Below are 21,198 nucleotides of genomic sequence, written 5' to 3' on the forward strand. Positions count from 1 at the left end.
CAAAACAGAGGTTCATATTTAAGCATGTTGTACCACTGTGAACCCAAAGGTATCAGTGTCACCGATTCACAACAAGCTGCCTTCTGAAAAGGCTCCTCCTTTTAACAGCACGCATCTCAGACCCACAAGAATGTGTGGAAGAACTGGCGCAGCTACTCACTTTCAACGTAATATTTTTCAGCAATGTATCTTCTAGCACAGCCTGCAGCTTTCTGTTTATCTCTAAGGAGAGTTCCAACGTGAGGCCGCTGTCTGCGGGGTGAGATGTGTACAGAGATGCCATAATCCCACCCCGTCTGCTCAAGTGGACTTTGTTGAAGTCAGAGGCCTCTGATGACAGTGTTCCAGCTTCTTCCCGCAAAATGTAACTCTGAATAATTCTGGAGGGAAACAAACATTTTTAAAAAATCATAGCATTACAAGGCAGCGAAGAGTCAGACACTGAAGTAACTTCAGATTCTTGACATAAGAGTAATTTTATTTTCAAGTAGTACTGTGTTACTGAAAATGCAGTAAAAGTGAATTCCTGCAATTTCTAAGTCAGGGGAAAACCTGGGATAGCACAAGCACTATCACAGATGCTGGTAAACAGAGTCACTACACAATGCACAAGGCTTACACATTTAGAAGTATTTTGAAAAACACTGCTACTGGAGCAAAAAACGTACTTAAAAATGCCCCTCTCTACTCTTCTTTGCTGAAAGACTCCAAACAGGGAATCTTGAGCTTTCTACAGATGAGATAAAAATTACAGTCCCTGCTCAAGAGCCTTCACAAGCTGTGATTATGTTCTATGAAACACTACCAGATGGGCATAAATGTATAGGCTTGTTAAGCAAGGGCCATACTTAACAGACAACTGTACTTTCCAGAACAAGGCATATGTCACAACTTCTCCCTCTCCTAAGTGAAGTTCCAGACATCATCCTGTAAGATGAGATTTCCAAGCAAGCGGAACCTCGTCTCACATTAAATACTGACCGCCTTTGGCTCTGATGCACTGTTTGTTTCCTATGCATGCCAGACGCCATCCGGAATTACGCAGATTTTCCTTCCAAAACAAACACAATCAGCACCCTTTTAAGCACATGAAAGGGAATGGACTCTTCTGTCAGCCGGTGGCAGCAGTCCACCTCAAATCACCCATCTGATGTCCATATTGCTACCAAGAAACACTCGCACCATTCTAGTAGTAAACAACTCAGGAAATAACTGTACCTGCTGGGGAAAGATAAGGAGGAAAACACCCCAAGACTAAGCCTAGCTTTGAGATCTACGGTCACTGCAATATTTTTATTGTTTTAAATATTTTCGTTTAGACAATTACTTGTCTGACACAAAATCCAGACAGAACACTTGTCCAGTACACCAGCTCAACACTGAAAAATCATACAAACAGAACTCAGAACATACTTTGTTTTTTTCCTGATTTCCTCCACCAGTTGTTTAATGTGATCCTCCATAAACTCCATCTTTTCATTTTTCCGAGCGTGTGCCTTCTGTAGCCTTAGTATTCTTTCAACCAAGACGGCCTTGTCCACCTCGGGGAAGCTATCCACAGCTCCTGCAGACCCAGTGTTCTCGGGTGACCGATCCTCGGTGCTGCTGCGTGCATTAAGGGACCCTGCCAACACATCCGCGTTTGTAAAAGCTCTTTTTGTTCTTATACCAGGTAAAACATCTCCATTAGCGCAGTGCATGCATTCATTACATTTCAGTAGCTTAGGATATTTCCTTTTGAATGTCAGTTTCCCACATGTTAGTGGGTTTTCATATATGCAATCCTTATACCATTTAGAAGACATATGCTGAAACAGCAGTGTAGCCCCCTTGACAGCTCTTTAACATAAGTATGCTTGATTCAGTAATGCTTGCTCCTGCATAACTACCTTCATAATCATTCATATCACTTTGTACAAGACCGAACTTATTCTAAACGTATTTGTCCACTAAAATTACAACACTACAAAAACTGTGAACAGACTGACAAAAGCTCTATAAATAAACACTTCGCAGAACTGATCACTTAGAGCTTGAAATATTTTCTTTCTATTCTTTTAAGTATTTATCTCTCTTACACAGTGAGGTTACAGGACACTGACAGAACAAACCCAACTTAAAGCACAAAGATATTGAGGAAGAAAACAGATGTTGTTTTCAGTGCTAAAGATAACCACTTCTAACTGGGTAGAAAGTAATGAATTTTACACAAGTATACAGACGCCTCTAAATATGTCAATTGATTTCTCATTTACTCAGTTGCAACTGTCGATAGTGCAATTAAACCATGTTGGAAGCCACTGCTCATTTCTGTTTTGCCTCTGGCAGCACTTAAGAGGGTCCTCTATAAACTGGAGTCCTCTGAGCTTCCTCCAAACATAAAAGCAACAAAATAAAAGAGCTTTTAAAAGCACCAAAACATTTGAACATTACCAATATTAAACTTTAATCTTGTAATAAGAATAAGCACCTACAACTGCATTCAGTCAAGCACATTCGGGTGTTTAAAAGCTATTTTATTGGCTTTAATGGGAGGCTGCCCACACACTGCATATGCACAAACCACAGAAAGAGCAAGGCTCACGGCAGCACACCATGGCAACCTTATTAACACCGAAGGACTGTTTCGGTAGCCCTGCTATGTGCTATATTACCTGATGAGCTGGAACGGCTCCCCATGCTGCTGACTTCTTTGTCATAATTACCATTTTCCACTTGATCCAATTTCCTCCGTGCTGAAAGTGTAATGAAAAGATGGTTACCAACAGGAGACTGAAAACCAAAAATCATAGTGTTACACAACATACAAAAATTCTTAATCCTCTCTGACCACTAATTTAACAACTTGACAACTGAAGGAAATGGTGGCAACTAAAAATCTCAGGGGGAAAACAAACACACCCACAACAAACCACTAAATTAAACAGCCCCTCTCCTCCCTCTGCCCCCAACACCCACACAGATCCCTATACCCTGCAGCAGTTGCCAGCTGAAGGGGGTAATGTCATACATATGATTAATTGGGAACAATAAGTCTTAAATTTGGTTTTTACTGTGTCGCTACTGGGAGCTGAGTGCAGTATTTGTGCCAGAAGCACCACTCGTGCAGCGGGGATCCAGCGGGAAAGTGAACAACTGCTCACATACGTACAAAGAGAGACACGGAACTTGTCTTGCACAACACCAACAGGATCTCCTCTTTCAAATACATTTCAAACAGATAAGATTGTATTCAAATCTATTTGCACTCGGAGCATATGCATTGTTGGGTATTTAATGATTTGTAACTGTTGCCAAGATTAGCCATCAATCTCTCCACATCCATCTTTAAAAACCGAAGCACTCCATATAATATACTAAAATATAACTGTCACCAGCAATTCCTGGTATAGCCAGCAACTGTGAAACTTCTAGTAACTTTAATATACTCCTACACAGACCAGGACCCACATATATCCAGTGATATTTCAGTAGTCACATACATGATAACAAATATATATTTTATTTTACATCTAAGCCCACGTCAGAAGTTATATTTAGAACTGAAAATTGATGCCAAAGCCTGTTTCCTCTAACTGCAGTTTCCCCAAGATCTAACTGGCTCACTCACTCTCCTCATCTCTAGGGATGGGGAGAGCCTGAAGGGGCTGCACTCAGAGACAGGACCCCAGTCTCCACTGGACACTGTGAAAGGGCTTAGAGATGGGGCTGACTTATTGTATCTGAATATAATTTCAACCTAGCTGAAGTTGTTTCGTGAGATCTTTCAGGTTTGCTGCATGTTTGCGCTTCTGGGTAGCCAGTTCGTCTTTCAGTTCATCCACGTGGGTCTTCAGCGCCGTTAGTTCCTTCTGCTCTGAAGCGAGCTGAGCCTGGAGCGTCTCAACCTCCAGCTTGCGCTGATCCTCCTCCTTCTGCAGCCTGGTGGCCTGAAATTTGCGGTTTTATTTTCAGTCATACACAAAAAAATTCCAGCCTAACCATACTGAGTGCTCAACAGCCATAACTCTGCACTTTCCACCTGAGAACCATTCACATTTTACTTTTATTCTTTAGGCTAAACACTGCAAATGAATGTGCAGTAAGACTCCTGAACTACCTCCAAAACACCTATGCAATACAGTACTGAGCCATGCAGAGCTGTACAGTTGCGTTATCTTCCATGACACAATAAGTTAATTAAAAATTATCTTTATCGCGTAGTACAAGCAGAACCTAAGAAACAGTTTACAGTAATGGATTTCACAAATTACAGCTTTTTGATTGTTTGAGTAACAGTTGCACAGAGATTAACTCTGTACTCCAGAAGACAGAAAGAACAACACAGTAACATCACCTCATTGCAGTGCCATGCATCTCAGGATTTATTTCTCTCTAGAAACATGAGGTGTTCATACCTGCTGCTATTATTCTGTCTAATTGGTAAACTCAATTACATATTGCAGTCAGTTAAGTAAAAACACAAGGTGGGATTCATGTGCCACATCTTTGTCAGCATGAAACATCTTCCTAGTACAAAAGACAAGCTGCCCACTGTACTCACCAGATCATCTTTAGTCTGTTGAACACATTCCAGCTGATTCTGGAGCTCTCTTTTGCTGTAAGAAAGCTTATCCACCTGGCTCTGTAAGGAATTGTTTTCAGACTGAAGCTGTGCATTCTTACTGGTTAATTTTTCAGTGAATATCAATAGCTCAGATTCTCTTTTCCGACTACCTTCAATGTCCTTCTGAAGATCAGCAATCAGAGAACTGAAACCATCTGCTTCTTCCTTTAAAGCACTGATTTCTTGTTCATCTCTGTCAAAACAATTGTATTTTATTAGTGATAACCTCAGCTTAAAGATACAAAACCCTATTGAAATAAAGGCATTCAGGTAGAGACCAATTAAGGCAGAGGAAAAATTAATGACCCTGGGGCACCTGTAAGTCACTGGATAGTTTCAAATGCCAAGGGAGTTTGCAGATTCCATTTCATGACACATGGTCATTCTGTATGAGGATTTGTCTTTAAGAGATGGGGAAATAACTCAATTTTTGAGGTTCACCAGGACAGCAGTTTGGTGATTTCTGAACCCTCCTTACCCAAGTGGAGCAGCTCCAATTCAAACGGGACTCATTGCATTAGTTCTTCAGTCACAGGATTTTCTACACCTTTCTAAAGCTTTACCTTTCAACATCAACAGAAAAACCCTCACTTCTCCCACAGGGAGTGTGTGTATTCAAATTTTAAAATAAAATTCAAGTTTTACAAACCAAAGGCACATATCATATTTAATTCCCTGTCAGACAGTGTAATTACTGGGAGGCTCAATTCATTTCAAACCAACAACCCCATATCAAAATGTTTCTTCAAGCAGAGGTGAGGCTCAAGCAATGCAAATCATTAATAATTCTGAAAATGAACTATAATTTTGTAATGGAATTCTACTAGAACTCCGTTACTATAAATTATATGCCTCCAGCTACCAAAATGGTGAGTTCATGTGGTTAACAGAAGTTAGCTAGCATTGCACTACTTAAGGATAACATCAATATAACATCACATGTATTGCACCCTGCCTTTACAGTCCTTTTAAGGCTTATTCCACCTTTCAGAGGACTTGAGACTGAACAATTTACAGCATTGACTTTTTTTTTTTTCCAGCCATTTATGCTGCAAAATATCTCACCTGTAGCTCCCACTTCAAAACCTGTGCCAGTCAGCTACGCTTACATGTTACATTGCCAAATATGTTGTTTCATTACGACAGGAGAAATTTCTAGTTAACAGTCAAGGTCGAACCAGCCAAAACTAAATGTTCAGACCATCCTAAAAGAGACCTCAAGCTTATCCTTAAAGTTCTCCAATGAAGGAGACCAGGCAACACTGGAGGTAATCAGTGGCAAGCTCAGCCATAAAGTTCTTCTCAACATTCAACCCAAAATCACCTTTCCTGCACCATTTTATTTTTATTCTTCCTCCAGTGAACAGGGACAGCTGAACATTCCAGCCGTAATAGCCTTTTATGCATTTAAAGACTTCTCCCTTCCGTCTCCTCTTCCATAGGTTAAAGAAACCTGTCTTCTCTATTCTTTCCTCATCAAGAAAACGCGTAAGATTTGTGAATTAAGACGAAAATCCTTCCACTTGCTTCCAAAAAAATGAAAGGCAGTAAGTTTATTTATTTTATACGACAAAAGGAAAAACAGAGGTCAAGATTTCAGGATTTCTCTTGCACAGATGGTAACAGGAATTTCCTGGTCCAAGGTTTCAACCTCTGTTTGAGATTTCACAACTTTATCAAACATTCTAAGGAGTACTGGCAACATGTTAAAGTCATTCTAAAAGAGAAGACAATATGAAACTTGATGTAGGGATAATCAGTGTTGTATGGGAAGGATACTTATAAAATTGATGTAAATGCAAGGGGAATGAAAGACAGGATATTTAAGCATGTCTCAGTTACTGAGAGGAAAAGGTAACTGGAAACCCACATTTGTTTCACACTGTGATCACGGTTATTTTAATTCATTTGGCAAGATCCCAAGTGAAAACTAACTACTATTGATCAAAGTGCATGCTTTGGTTGTCTCCCACAGGCCACAGATTCCCTGGAAAGGCTGATGACACGGTGTCAACACAGCTGACCAGCACACAGCAAATGGAAACTGCTCCATTCTCTAAGCCCTGAGGAAGGCATATAATCACTGAAATATTTTTAAACTATAAATAAGAACTGCTTAAAAGCACAGGAAGGACACATGGGTGGTTTCTGCTTAGCCAATATTTGTCTCTCTCTGTTTATGCAACACTATTAGAATCACTGGACAGAACTTGTATATTTGAGTCCATATGTACCATATAGAAACACAACTATGCTCAGACACTCCTGATGTGCCCATGAATCCAACTCTTCTCTGAGATTACTTCCCTCACATTCTTAAAGCAGCAAACTTTGACACAGCAGAATGAATTTCAGTCCACTAGAGATCCATGTGCTCTCTAGCTCCGAATAGAGCATCTGGCAAACATACAAAATCCTTTTTGTTACATTCTTGCATCCATCCATCACAATTTTTAAGCAATCTACCTTTCCAGTTCAGTTGCTTTTCCCCAGTCTTTCAACAAAACAAGCAAAGGGCAGACACCTAAACCACATAACTTGCTATAGAGCACACCAGAGAGCAGCACTTCTTGTTCTAATAATTAAAGATGTAAGAATTAGACTGAGCAGTCTCAATCCCCTCATCTTATAAGAGGCCACCAAGGTTGTCTCTGGTACAAGCAATATTGATTTAGATTGGAAAAAACACTTAAATTAGGACAGGGATTCTTCAAATTACATCTTAAAGTATCAACAATTTCAATTAAAACATACTTTGCACATCCCAGACAATCTTTTAAACCGTTTCTCAAAGTGCACAGCTGTACCTCTGGTGTTGATCCTGCAGACGATCTACAGTTTTGACTCTGTCCAGCAAATTCTGAATTTCAGTTTTCTGTCTATTAATGATTTCTTTATACTTGGATAACTCATCTTCTGTTCTTAAACGCTCATCCTCTAGACACTTTACCTGAATAGTAAAAAAAAGAATTAAAAAAAAATAATCAGAAACTATTTATTCTCTCAGAGTTGGATTATTCTGATCCAATGATGTCTATAGATTGTTATACAAAGCTCACATGTTATTTTTTTGGTCACTCCAAGCAGGTTAGAACAATATCCCAAATATTTCAGATCAAATACATTCAGAAAAATAAAAAGGAAAAAGATTGCAAAAACAGTATCAAATTAAACAAGTGTGATTAACATCAGTTTTGTCCAAAGACTCAAACTTAGCAGTCTAATGGACAAAGATCCAAAGACACCACCTTTCCCCAGTTACCAAGCCAATCCCTTATTTTGTCCTCCTCCCTGTTCTTTAAGGTCACATGGAGTTAAATCCCTTCCCTGGATAAAGGGACTGGCACACTAATCTATGGACTGCTCAGAAGTTATGGATAGCATATTCTGCTTCCAGAGGTTGCACATATGATCTCCAAAAAAAGAGCTTGCCAGGTAGGAAAAGTTTACAAGTATTCTTCATTTTCCAAAGTTACTAAATTTATAAGATATTTACTAAAATGTTTCTTACAACTTTTCATGGTATGAACCTCATTTGACTGAAACAAAACACTGTTGTACTACGGATCCACTGATATTCCCTGATGCTCCTTCAGAAAGGTTGCCCAGAGCCACAGCTACGCATCCCTCATAGTACAGCAGCTACTCCCTAACCACAGTTTCTTCCAAAAGAAGTAAAAATACAATTAAAAGATGTAGTAGTCTTGTTCCAAAATCCAGCACTGTGCCTTTAGCCCCACTGCAATCCAACACAGCACACGTTACCTTTGTTCGCAGTGTTCGAAGCTCATCCATGCCTTCTTTAAATGTTCTCTTCAAGTCTTCCAGTTCTTTTATTTTTGCATGATGCACCTTTTTAAAGAGTGAGAAGCTCCTTGAGAAATCTAAACGGACAGTGGCACCTCCTGGGATGTCAAAAAGATCTGGGCCAATGCAGGCCACCACAAGAGCTGAGAGGGCTTGAGGCAGAACAGGTACCCTAAAGGATTGTTCTACTTATTCAAAAGGAAAAGCAGAGCCTAAAAGCTTCTTTATTCTCAGAAGAACTGAGAACAAAAATGAAATTACACAGTCTGGTTTTAGGTGTACAAATCTAAGCCACAACAGCCCTCAGGGAAAGTTCTAGGCAAACTGAAGATGGCATGAGCATACATGAGCTGTGAGCAGGTACTAAATCATTAGAGAATCTATCTTTTGGGCTAGCAAATCTCTACACAGAACAGAAACTGTTCCCTGTCTCTCCTTGCCATATAACTTGGCAAAATCCTGCCTATCATATGAATTTGTGCTGTAATTTATAGCAACATTCCTGTTCATAAATGCAAAAGCAGTTATTTCATCCTTGTCACATCATATTTTTACCATGACTTTGTTTTTAAAAAGTTAATCCAAAGTAACAGCTAAAACCATCCTCCAAAAATCAGGCTTGGAGGCAGACACCTGGGATGTAGTATAATGCCACCAAGAAAAATGTTTGGCAAAAATTGTAAGCAGCTTAAAATAATATTCTCAAAATTTAAAACTCATGGCATTCTTAACTACTACGTTGCCAACTGTGTTGTCTTCACACACCACATATTTACCTCCAGGTGGTCAGACTTCTCCTGAATTTGTTTCTCTAATTCTCCTTTCGTTACTCGGAGTTTTGCATCCAATTCATTTGATTTAATTTCTTCTGACTCCTGAAAGGATTGAAGATATTGAAGTACAGTTTTATTGACAATCCACTTTCTGGTTTTATGAGCAGACAGACAGCTTTTCACACCACCGAGTCTCCTTTCTGTAGGTACAGATCTAGTAACTCTGAACGTGCCAAGAAAGCCCCCCACACTGCATGCCAACCAAGACAAACATGTTCCCTTTTATTTAACAACTTTCCAAGTTGGGAAATCAGTGACTACTTGTCTCATTTTTGTACCTCACACAAGGTAATTCTTCCCTACTATGGTTTAAGATAGAAAAGGAGGAAAAAGGAGACTAAGATGCTAAACACTAGTTTAACATCATGATAAAATGTGCCTACTTGATAGGTTTTTATCATTTCTTGACAGTTTTTCCTTATCTGGTCTGCTTCTTCTTTTGCTTCAGTTAATTTTGTCATTGCATCTTTGAGGCGTTCTTTGGTTTCCTACAGAAACAGAAATAAATAATGGGTTAAACCTATTTCTCTCAATTTGGGAGAAGCACTTCTCATAATAGAAGTTTCCTATTTGAGTCTAGAAAAAATTAACAGCCACAAAAACAAAAAGTCAGCACTATTTTTCTTCTTGCTTCCCATTCAATTATTACTTTATGCAATTTTGTTCCAACACTGAAAGCACAACTAAAGGACCTTTTGGTTATGTGCCATCAGATAATGGATTTAACTCTATCACATAAAAACTAAACCAACAGTTAATCCATACAAAAAAGAAAATTAGAAGTTGATCACCAGATTAAACAGATTCCCCCCCCCCCCCACACACACATCCTCCCTTCATCTCCTTTCAACATTTCCATTTCTGTATCAACAAGAGCACTATTCTGACTGTTGTTGTAAGTATTCAAATTGAACAGAAAACACTTTAGAAACAGATTTTAATACCATATTAAAAACAAACAAAACCCACCACCAAAATACACCAAAAAACAACTAAACAAAAAAAACCCACAACACAAACCACCACACCAAACAGTATAGAAATCACATTCCTCTGACTGTGTTTCCATGTCATGGTACAAGTACCACTTCACTAACCTTGTGCGAATCCATTTCTGTTTTCAATTTGTTCTGGGCCCATTTTACTTTGATAACATGAGAACTGATTTCTTCTTTCAATTTTTCTATTTCTCTGTTGAGTCGAGTGGTTTCACCATCCTAAGGAGATTGTACAGATTTTATTTATAGATTTAAATCATCCAATTCTTCTACAACAAGACTCCTGCTCGCTGGTGTAACCTTCTATATCAGGATCTGCAAACCACTGTATTAAGCCAAATTTCCAAACCGTGCTTCTCAAGCCCAAATCAAAGTTTGAACTCTACTGATTTATCAATTCTTGGATCTTTCACATGAAATAGAATTGGGAAGCACAGCACAAAGAGACCTGGATGATTTAAGAGTCTGGTGGGAATCTCTTACTGGCTTCTAAAAAAAGGGTAAATATTTGGAACTGGGCCTGAAAAACCCTTTTGCTTTATTACCGACTTTTAGTAGTACAAAAGAGAAAATACAGAGTGAAAACACAATAAAATAGCAAAAAATACTGCAATAATTTAATGCCATTACAGCCTTAAAAACAAAAAAAGTCCAAACAAGTTAGAAATTCCCTCAACCAGTCATCTGCAACAAGCAGTTTCTTTGATTTTGTCAAAAAAAAAGCCTAAAGTTTCACAAACCAATACTCAAGGAAATATTAAAGGGAACTTCAAAAAGACGGCAATGAGAACTCGATAACTTCTTTCCCTTCACTTGCAGGCAAGGGGTTTTCACAGCTATAAAGCAAAACCAAACGAAAGCAGGTTTCTCTCACCAAGTACAACAGCAAACAAGCAATAAGGTTGTTCTGATAGTGCTTATAATCATTCACTCAAGTCACACAGCAATACCTAATGTACCTTAGCTTCATAGAGCTGGTGCAATCTTCCTTTTTCCTGAGAAAGCTGTTTGATTTTATTAGTATGCTTTTCTATCTCTTTGTTAGCGTCTCTCACTCTTCTCTCAAGTATCTCCTTTTCCTTTCGGAGGTCAAGCGACTCCTTCTCCCCTCGGACGTATTTCATCACCATTGTTTCCTTTTCATGGCGTGCTTCTTCGCATTTCTTGTTTGCCTTGAAAGATATTAAAACAGAATGAATCAACCTTGTATTTCATCATGAAAGACACTACTAGATATCTTCAGTATAGTAGCATAACAAAGCAGGGCTCAAAAGCCCCAGTCTTGTGAAGACTAAAGTTAGATCCCACTTAAGTACTGGAATTACTCATACTTCTAACAGTAAATATCCATCTAAGTGGCTGCAGCTTCACAGCTAAACATCTCAAATCAGTTATCAATACATTCATAAATTGGAATATAGTTTGTTGTTTCAAAAGGAAAGTGTATTTGGTAGGTTTTAGTAACAAAACAATTTTGCAGATACTTTATACCAGTCCTCTGTCTTCCCTCATCCACCTGCCAACTGCACAATCCAGGGGCTTTTTAGGTGCCTTATATTCGGTGGCTTATTTTTACAAATCTCTTCAAACCCAGCAAATAGAAAAAGAATCAGACACTGAGCTTTGGAATTCATACAATAGAGAAAATACTTGGCATAGTATGGTACTATGGAGGGAAAAAAAAAAAATAACTCATCTCGGCTCTCAGTAATACAGGAGACAAAATAAGAGCTTTGTGCTGGAGTTGAGAAAAATATTAATTTTGTGATAGCCTGTCTGAAAAAAGCCATTGCCAGCTTTTAACTCCTTTTAAACCAAGATCAGCTTACAGGCAAGGAAAATGAGATTTCCCTGAGGGCTGAATTCCATATATATAAATGTACACAGAAAAACAGTTATCAGGCACTCTGGAATGTTAACAGCTATTTAGAAACTCACTGATGCCAGTTATCAAAAATGCATATATAACCGCAAACTAGCGCTTCCCATTTTGGAAAATTTACCTGGTGGTCTAACCACCTAGGATACACGTTTCCTACAAGGACCAAGTTTGTTCATATGATACTCAATAATTCAAGGTTTTCCGTATTACCTGTTCCATTCGAAAGGCCATCTCTTTATGCAACTGCTGAATAGCATTTTTGGCTGCTGCATCTTGAGTTACAAGTTTGTCCTTACTGGCTTTCACCTCTTTATTAAGCTCTTCCATTCTTGCTTCCAGCTAAAAGGCAACATTATGACATAATTATCGGAAAAATAAGACTTTGATCATGTTTTCTACAGGCAGGAACACTTCACACAAAATTAGATGCTTCAGCAGATATTTACCTGTATTTTACACTTGGGAAGCTGCAACTAGCCATACCAACATTTAGCTTCGTATTACAGTACAAGCATGAAAAATGTCAATTCTCATCTTCAGCGAGACTGAAGATGTATCAAATCAAGTAAAAGATGAGGCACAGTAATTTAGTACACAAAAAACAAGACTGAGAGCAAATGCTGAGATGGTAGAGCAGAGCTGGCTGCTCTCTCGAGCTGCTTCACCTTCCACCGTCTCCCTGCAATCCCTGTGCCCACAGAGCAGCCGTGTATCCAGACTGGATTGGACTGGGAACTAATTTGTTTAAAAAAATAAGCTTCAGTCATTGTGCTGGCACTTTTTTTAGGTGTCTAGTGAACCAAATCAGAGACCTGATCCAGCTGAAGAATAATGGTCAGCTGGAACTCTTCCCAGAGCGTGTTCACTGCGCAGCCGTGCGGGTCTGGTACGAGAAGCAGCAGTGCTACAGCAAAAGCAAGTGGTGGCTGCTAAGCTGTAATGTCACCCAAAGGTGGTTCAAATTGTGCCTTAGAGACCACCCCCTTGTTCCAGAGAAAACCTCATTTCACCAGGGTTAGTTTGGTTTGTTTTTTAGGGGCTGAGTGGGGTGGGTTGTAAAAAGAGTACAAGATCTCAACGTCAGTATCTGACATTTTTGTGCAATTCCAAACTGCTACATAAAAGGCAACAAACCAAAATACTACTATTACAACACAATGAATAAATCAAACCCTGTTCAGCTTTCCAAATCAATCATATGAAAAAAAATTTACATATGCAAACATGCATGTAGAGCTTGCTTACAGCTCTGCACGAAGCCAAGCTTTCATTTATTTGAAAGCTACCAGAAAAGACAAATTCAGAAATTGTGACACTAAAACACTCACAAATTAAAACTCAAGTTTTTCACTGCAACGTATCTTGCAACTCCAGGTGCTATCCAACTACAATATAGAAGTATTACGCTCCAAACCAGTATTCTTCTGATCTCATCTGCAAGCATGTAGCACAGATCCTACTTATCTGAGCAGAAAGCAAAATAAACTCCCTCACAAATATTTTTTTCAGAAGTTGCTAAAGCAATTGCTGCATGACACAGCTTCATGAAATCATACAGCGCTACCACAGAAATACAGAAAAGAGCGAACAAGAAAGCCGCTTATGTTGATTTATTCAGGCACATGCAATTCCACTTTGTAGCTTAAAAATAAGACTTCTCAAATCCATTTTCAATCACATCATGGATTTTAAAGATCCTTTTAGAAGACCCAAAGACACACTAAGTTTCTACCTTTGTGAACACATTCCTCTGTAACACCAAAAGCCCGATACGCTGCTTTGCGAAGAGATGCAGGCATTAACACAGACACCTGACAACTAGGGTAGCATCACCAGTACTTTGACAAACAGAAACTATAGTGTTTTAAATGCTATCTCTCACCAGTTTTCTAAGCTGTAATCGGTTTATAAAGCTAAGCCAACCAACTGCAGGAACACTGGCAGATAAGTCTGTAACAGACAAGCACTGACACCTGATGTGACACTTTTTCTTCCCACACTAAAACCAGCCCACACCAACACGTGCTCTGTGTTCCTCTCCCTGGCCTCTCATGGTTCTAACAGTTCATTGGGGAAATGTTCGTATGTAGTAAATGATAGCACCAAAACAACGTGCAAGACCACAGTTAATATTCTCTACTCTTTATACACATTCCACACATTGTTAACAACTGGAACTACACCCCCATCTGCTTCTGTTAGTGGATGCGGTAATTAACAACAGAAGATGAAGATGAGAAATTAAGAAATTGAGCATGATAAAACACTCACATAAGATGTCCTTTATGTCTATATTCAAGAAATAATTCATCCAGGATAAACGACTGAACTTGCCATTTTCCATAAAAAAGTCTAACAAGCCTTCAACCTACGCTGTCTCCAGGAGGAAGCCAAGGTACCCATAATGTACCCACCATGGCAACCCACAAAACTGGAACCTCTTGACTTGAAGAGAGACTTCCAGATACAGAACACCTGAATGATGTGAATCTACAAAGTCTGTTTATCCAAAGACACTAAATGCTTTTAGTCAATGAACAATATTTCTTGGAATTGAAGAGTAGATCAATCCTCTTGAAAAACTTGGGATAATGAGGACAGGCACTTCTTCCTTCTCGTCTATGCTACCAAGAATGATTGTTAAGCAGTGGTAATAGTGACATTGTGCACAGGTGAGACATTAACCAGCGCTTCTGCTTTGCTACCAGTACCTGTTTAATAATGTTGAGGTGCTGCTTTTCTGTTTCTGTTCGTTTTTTCAATTCATCTCTTAAGTTGTCCTTCTCTGAGCAAATTTCTAAAATCAGTTCCTGATGCTTTTTATTTTCTTTAATCAATCTGTAAAGAAAAAAAAGAAAAAACAAAAACAAAATTAAATGCAAGGTACACCAGTACTGGGTTTGTTTGTTTGAAATTTTGAGCTGCATGTTTTTTCTACTTTGATCTGCAAATTTTATCATGAGTTATAGCCAGAAACACCAATGAAATCCACAAAAGCTTTACAAAAACAAAACAGAAGTACGTTGTGCATGTGAAACTTAACTCCAAACCAGCAAGCAGCACCTTCCTTGTGAGGAAATTGCTTGTCTCCAGCATTTAGGTTTTGTGATTGTCCATGATGATAGGAGATATTTAATTCCTCTATATATAACCATAGAACTGTAAATGTTAACAATTTTAAGCTACTTGTAAGACAGTAAGAGAGCTCAGTCAGTCAAACATCAGAAAATAAATGTATTGTTCTCATTTCATGGATTGCTCAGAGCGGCCCTTGAAGTTCACAACCTGATCAGAAATGGAACCCTGATTTTCTAAGTCCGGAGTACGTATGTAACTAGAATAGCATCCCTGCTCATACTCCTTATAAAGTTCAAATTTTTAGCAACAGTTTGTTCCTTTGCAGCTCTGTTGTTTGAAGCCAACACCTCAACAATAACATATTTAGTCTGACTTTCCAGCACTGCAACAGAAAATAGTTACGCATAAACCTCAGAAGTTACGTTGTCAGAATTACTGACTGAACAGAGTCTCAAATGTATTTAAATGTTTGAAGATCTACTAATGAATATTCCAGGATGACAAATTCTCAATTCACACAACTGTTGTTCACCTCTATATCTTAGATCTGATCACAGGGGAAAACGGGGTTATTTCCAGAGCAATGTGTTACAAGAAATTCTGCTGATCATAAACTAAGGGACAAAAATCAACCCTATCCACAATGCCCTTTGGACCAAACATAAAATGTTCCAGAGCAGTTTTATACTCCTGAGGCGAGTCCCCAGGAGTCAAAGGGGTGCAGCTGGCAAAAGAAAATAGAGACCGAAGACACATTTATATGAAAACTTCCCTGTCTGTATACATAATATAGATGTATATAAACATTTGTCTCTAAGAAAGTAATTGGTTCATGGCCAAAAACACTGACCTGCATTTGAGTTTACTGTAAACAAGTAAAACCCAAATAACCTGTTAACTTACCATCTCCTGGACTTAAAACCAACTACGCACCCACCACTTCAGAGTCCCACTCCTCCTCCTCCTCTGTAGCTACCGAATGTCTAACCACGCATTCCAAAGCTTTCCTGTCATCAACTGACTTTCCTCACATTTTTTATTTCTGTCAGAGGTCAACTGCAAGAGAATTCTTTCCCTGCTCTGCTTTTTGGGCATCTCTCTGCTTGGTTTCCCTCCCTTTGATGTTCTCCCACACCATCACATCAGAGTGCCTTTGATGAAAAGTAGGACACTCATTTCCAGCTCTTCAAGCAGGAACAAATTTGAAGTTACAGGGTGTATTTTGTTAGCAAAAAAACATTTCTAAAGTGGTAACAGAATATGAAACAGCACGTGGGGAATCCAGAAATCAAGCAACAAACTGGTTTTTGATGAATACAATATTACTCATGCCATTTACTGCCTAATAGAACTATAAAGCCCAGCCTATTACAGGAAAGTTTATAAGCCATGCATTTCAAATGCCTTCTTATAAAATGTGGTAAGACATTTGTTTTATCTATATATGACATTTCCAAATCAAAGAATAGCTCTCAACTAATTAGCAACTCGGCTAGATTAAGACAGGAGACTGAATACTACTTGAAAAATAAATAAGCAATTTCAAACTCACAAATTAAGTGCACATAGTGGGAGTAAGTAATTACAAAGCTTCACTTCTCCAAAGACACATATAGACTGAATGAATCCTGGACTATTTTTATAATGCCATTACTTTTACAGTATTTAAGTAATTCTAGACCTTGGCAGGCTATTCTGCTGAACAGTTGGCTCATCAGTTCCTGTCAAATTCCACAAGAATTCAGAGATCTAAGCACACAGTTTTATTTATAAGTACATACCACAAGTAAAAATAATTCCTCACTGAAAGAACATGATTTTAAAAAGCTCATTAACTGCCCCTACAACCCACAAGAGACTACTTGTTTCATAGCAAAATGTTGTATGCAGCTGCACATAGCACACAAGCAAAATTGTTCAGTACACACCTCCATTTGTGATGAGCGAACTCAAATACTCACTTTTTTATAGTTTGTTCTTGCTCCAGGTACTTATCTTGCACACACTTTTCAAAGGCCGCCAAGGCATGTTCACCTTTCCTCACACCATTTGGGAATTTTCGTTCCTTTGAAAAATCCGCAGATAAGAGTTCAGACTCTATTTCCTTTAGCAAATCCTCCTGTGAGGAAGTCTGATGTATGGTGGAAATAAGCTTCTTTGTGCAGTCTGTGTCGTAAGGGCTTTCCGAGTAAATTTTATCACTAGAGTTTTTCCCAAAGTCAGACTCTTCCCTTAGCTCCTGTAATATTTCCATTAATGACTGTTCTGTCTGATTTGTTTTTGGATCTTGTTCAAATTCTTTGCCAGATAAAGGTTCGGGTTTTGTGGAGCCTTCTGCCTTTCTCTCAGAGCAGGTAGTGGCACAGCAGCCCGACCCTCCATGCTGCTGCTCCCCATTGTCTGCCGGGGCCTCATTGCTGCTCATGCCAATCGCTGTTGAATCCTGCTCTGAGGGCAAAAGCCTCAATTCCCTTCCCGAGATATCCCCATCACCTCCAGTACAACTGATGCTTGAGCAGTCCTTCACTCCAGACGTTTTAGCAGACTTCTCATTATGTGGGGACTGGCAAGAGGCATCATCCAACAGATTGACTGGCTCCAATGTGCTTTGCATTCCTGTTAAATATCCCTCCATCATCTTCCTTTGGAAATCTAGAAACAGAATTCACATTACATGAGATAGTATATTCAAAATTAAAAGAAACAGAGAGGGGAAAGAATGGCTACTGAGAAGTAAAATTCAGAGGGAAAAAATATTTAGACACATAAGCATTATGCAGAGTTTTTTTGATCCTCCAGCCTAACTTTTACATAAATGCTCCAGTACACGGTTTTGTAAAAGAGAGTGAGAAATCAAGGATAGCAAACGGGAAGCAGTGGGACATAAATGCCAAGACTTTAAAAGAGCAGAGCTTTCTAGAATTAATAATTCTAATATTTAAATCCACAAGAAATACAAGTTATCACCTCGGAAAAACACCCCGACATAAAAGAACAATAAAAAAAAAAAATCTAGAGCCTTGCAGCTTTCATTTTCCTACACACCATTTGAAAGCTGTAATATGCCTTGACCTATTCATTCATACAACATAGGGCGACTCCCTCACGCAGCCAGAACATTCACCTTCCTTACTGTCACATCCTCACTCACCACCCATCCAGTGATATGTATCTGCACCCAGCAGCCTAACGGGAGGAAGGGGCTGAGATTCTCTTCTCCCATCTGCTTTCAAGCACCAATATCCCCTGCTGGAAGAGCACAGATGGTCTGTGGCAGATTTGCTCTCTCAAAAAGTAGCTTGCAGGGCAAACATTTGAGGAGCTGAAAAGCTATGTAGAAAGTGTCCTACTGGCAGAACACCATACTGAGATCCCAATAGCTAGAACACTCATGGAAAAGCTGGGTATAACGATGTATCTTCTTTTTCAAGAGTCCCAGATGGTCAGGTGTCTGGAAAGTCTGCTGGCATTTTTAGCGAGCATGAGAAGCCCTCATCCTACCATTTGCACTAGGAGGAATTCATCACAGCAGTCACAACTTTTAGATGCAACCCTATCCCCTGATAAATTAGACTATCTACAAACAGAAGGCAAATTTTTCACTTATGAATTCAGCTCTACTATTCCAACAACCATCTCAAAGGAAGCAGTAACCTTGCCATCTTGCAACACCAAGCTTGTTTCCAAACTTGCTTTCTCATTTGTTTGGCTTTCTCTCACACAGTCGAGTTGTTCAGCTCCGTGCTCCAGGCCCTGCACTTTGATTCCACGGGGAAGAAAACCTTTGTGCCGCCTGGCTCCTCTCCTCTGAGCCCTGCCTTGTAACCAGGGCCTAGTGCTGAGTTTACCTTGTTACAACAGAGAGATGCATTAATCCCATTAGGTCTGTGGCTAATTGCTACCACTATCACCTTTCACTATTAGGCATAAAAAATAGAAAAGGAAAGAAAAAAGCAGCAGCCTCAGCCCAGCTGTTTCTACCTGGAAATACCATCAAACAAAAAACCTACCACTAGTATAAGAAACCAACAGCTGGGCTACAACTGCCAGGTAATCAACAAGAAGAAAGCACAAGGAAAACTGAGCATGAAGCTGAGGGTGTGAAAAGGAACATGTGATGACAGGACAACACTCACAAATCTCCAAATGACAATTATACATTTTTAAGTAACAAGGAAACCACTTTTCCTTTTTCCTTTCAAAGCAAAACCCCTCAATGCTACAGCCCTTAAAGTACAAATAAATAGGAACTGGAAAGAAAACAGCAAGGAAAGCTACAAATGAGAATAAAGACAGTGAATGCAAGAGTTTATACACAATATGAAACTTTTACAAGGACTCCCCACTTTACAAACAGATATTCTCTGATATGAATCAAAACCCTGATTCCCCTTTGCTTCAAAGGGTTAATGCTTAGGTCAACACTGGAATCAACAAATCCATCCACTTGGTTTATGCAGCCAAAATAATTCCTCTTTTGGCACCTATCTACTTTTTGATAACTTCTGCTAGTAATGCAAGTTCACAACGTACTACTGTTATTCTAAAATAAAACGAACAAAAGCAACAAGCCCCACTGATTATCTCAATCTGCAAGCAAAGAGAACACACATTCACTGCAAGAAAAACGATTCAGTGTGATAGTAGCAAAACACGCTAGTTCCTACTTAATTAAAAAGCTGTTAAGAAAACCCCAATGTTTTGAGACTGGTGCATTTAACACAGTCAATAACCATATGATAATTTTCAAATTAGTTAGTTAAGAGGGAAGAAAAATTCTTCTTCTAGTATCTGTTCCCTCTTGTCATGGGTAGTTCATAATCCACACACTCAGCTGCAGACAGAGACCATATCAACATAAAGCTGAGGTACAGTCTTTTCCTACAGCAGTTACTCTGGTTTAAGTTCTTGCTGACACTTTTTCCTGAATGATCAGAAAGAGTCTGGCTCATTTTAAGCCTTTTCTGAAGTACTTCCCGAAGTGTTATAAACCCAAGAGATGTGCAGTTGTTTCAGGTATTATGGCCTCAAAGATGCTCATGACTGCCCAGCTGCTGCAGTTCACCACTCCCACAAGAAAAGTGGTAAAATCAGAGGTGCTAACTTCCATTTTGGTTAACACACCTAAAATCTCCCATCCAGTCAGCAAAACAGATGGTATTTCTCTTGATATGAAAGGACCTCGTGAAAAATACACCCCTGTTAAGAAGGCACATTGTGAAGGACACTAAGTTTTCATCTTATTGCATTAGTTCCTTCTATAAATAATGTGAATTAGTATTATAGAGAAAGATTAATCTATGTGGAAGCAGAAATACAATTATTTGCATAACTCAATTAGTTGCAGAGCAATAAAATGCTATCAACTTCACATCCATAATACCTTACACTTAATCATACAGCGTAGGTTTTGTATCAAATGCTTGGGGAATCTGAATAGTGACCGTACAAATCTGTTAAAGCATGAAAAGTAAATTATGATGATTCAGTGTTCCCTGCAGACTGACTCTAATTTTCAGTGGTACCCAGAATACAATTTACCACATTAAGGATGTTCACAGCCTTTCCGATTCAAATACACTGGATTTCAGATTTATCTGCCCACATCTATCTGAAACTTTTCATGACCTGAGCAGATTCCTTTTTCCCTAGTGCTGCTGGATAGTACTAGCTTTCATGTTCTAATTACTAAATTTTAAACAGAAATAAAATGTAATTGTTTGTCATAGGATCACAACTTATTTTCACATCAGAAATATCTAAAGAAAGCAAGTGGAGCAACCGTCAATGGAAGTTCATAATGATATCCAAATATCTCTTGAATACCCAGTTTGTTGTGCCTACCTGAGGCAATCAAATATAGCAAATACCCCTTTATAAGGCCAGAGGCAGAAAATGATACTAAAGAAAGGGCTTCTTCTTTGTAAGCAAAGTTTTGTTTGAAAGTAGCTTAAAATGATCAACACTGCCATCCCAGCAGTAGCTATGTGAAAC

At 38.9% G+C, this 21,198-nt stretch overlaps 1 protein-coding gene across 2 annotated transcripts in view; it reads right to left on the bottom strand.

Annotated features, from left to right (window-relative positions):
* The window catches only part of CCDC186 (coiled-coil domain containing 186), a 36,204-nt gene that overhangs the window by 4,272 nt on the left and 10,734 nt on the right, over window positions 1–21,198 (bottom strand). For both annotated transcript variants that reach the window (XM_065843335.2, XM_071812169.1), the window contains 14 exons: window positions 17,166–17,856; window positions 14,838–14,964; window positions 12,337–12,465; window positions 11,204–11,416; window positions 10,344–10,463; window positions 9,630–9,734; window positions 9,190–9,288; window positions 8,372–8,458; window positions 7,414–7,556; window positions 4,544–4,799; window positions 3,740–3,929; window positions 2,655–2,735; window positions 1,414–1,624; window positions 161–380 (listed from right to left, as the gene is read on the bottom strand). In XM_065843335.2, the coding sequence (XP_065699407.1) occupies window positions 161–380; window positions 1,414–1,624; window positions 2,655–2,735; window positions 3,740–3,929; window positions 4,544–4,799; window positions 7,414–7,556; window positions 8,372–8,458; window positions 9,190–9,288; window positions 9,630–9,734; window positions 10,344–10,463; window positions 11,204–11,416; window positions 12,337–12,465; window positions 14,838–14,964; window positions 17,166–17,842 (2,658 nt within the window). In that variant the 5' untranslated portion in view covers window positions 17,843–17,856. The remainder of the gene's footprint in view (window positions 1–160; window positions 381–1,413; window positions 1,625–2,654; window positions 2,736–3,739; window positions 3,930–4,543; window positions 4,800–7,413; window positions 7,557–8,371; window positions 8,459–9,189; window positions 9,289–9,629; window positions 9,735–10,343; window positions 10,464–11,203; window positions 11,417–12,336; window positions 12,466–14,837; window positions 14,965–17,165; window positions 17,857–21,198) is intronic.

The sequence above is a fragment of the Patagioenas fasciata genome, chromosome 8, assembly GCF_037038585.1.
Source record: "Patagioenas fasciata isolate bPatFas1 chromosome 8, bPatFas1.hap1, whole genome shotgun sequence".
Classification (NCBI taxonomy): domain Eukaryota; kingdom Metazoa; phylum Chordata; class Aves; order Columbiformes; family Columbidae; genus Patagioenas; species Patagioenas fasciata.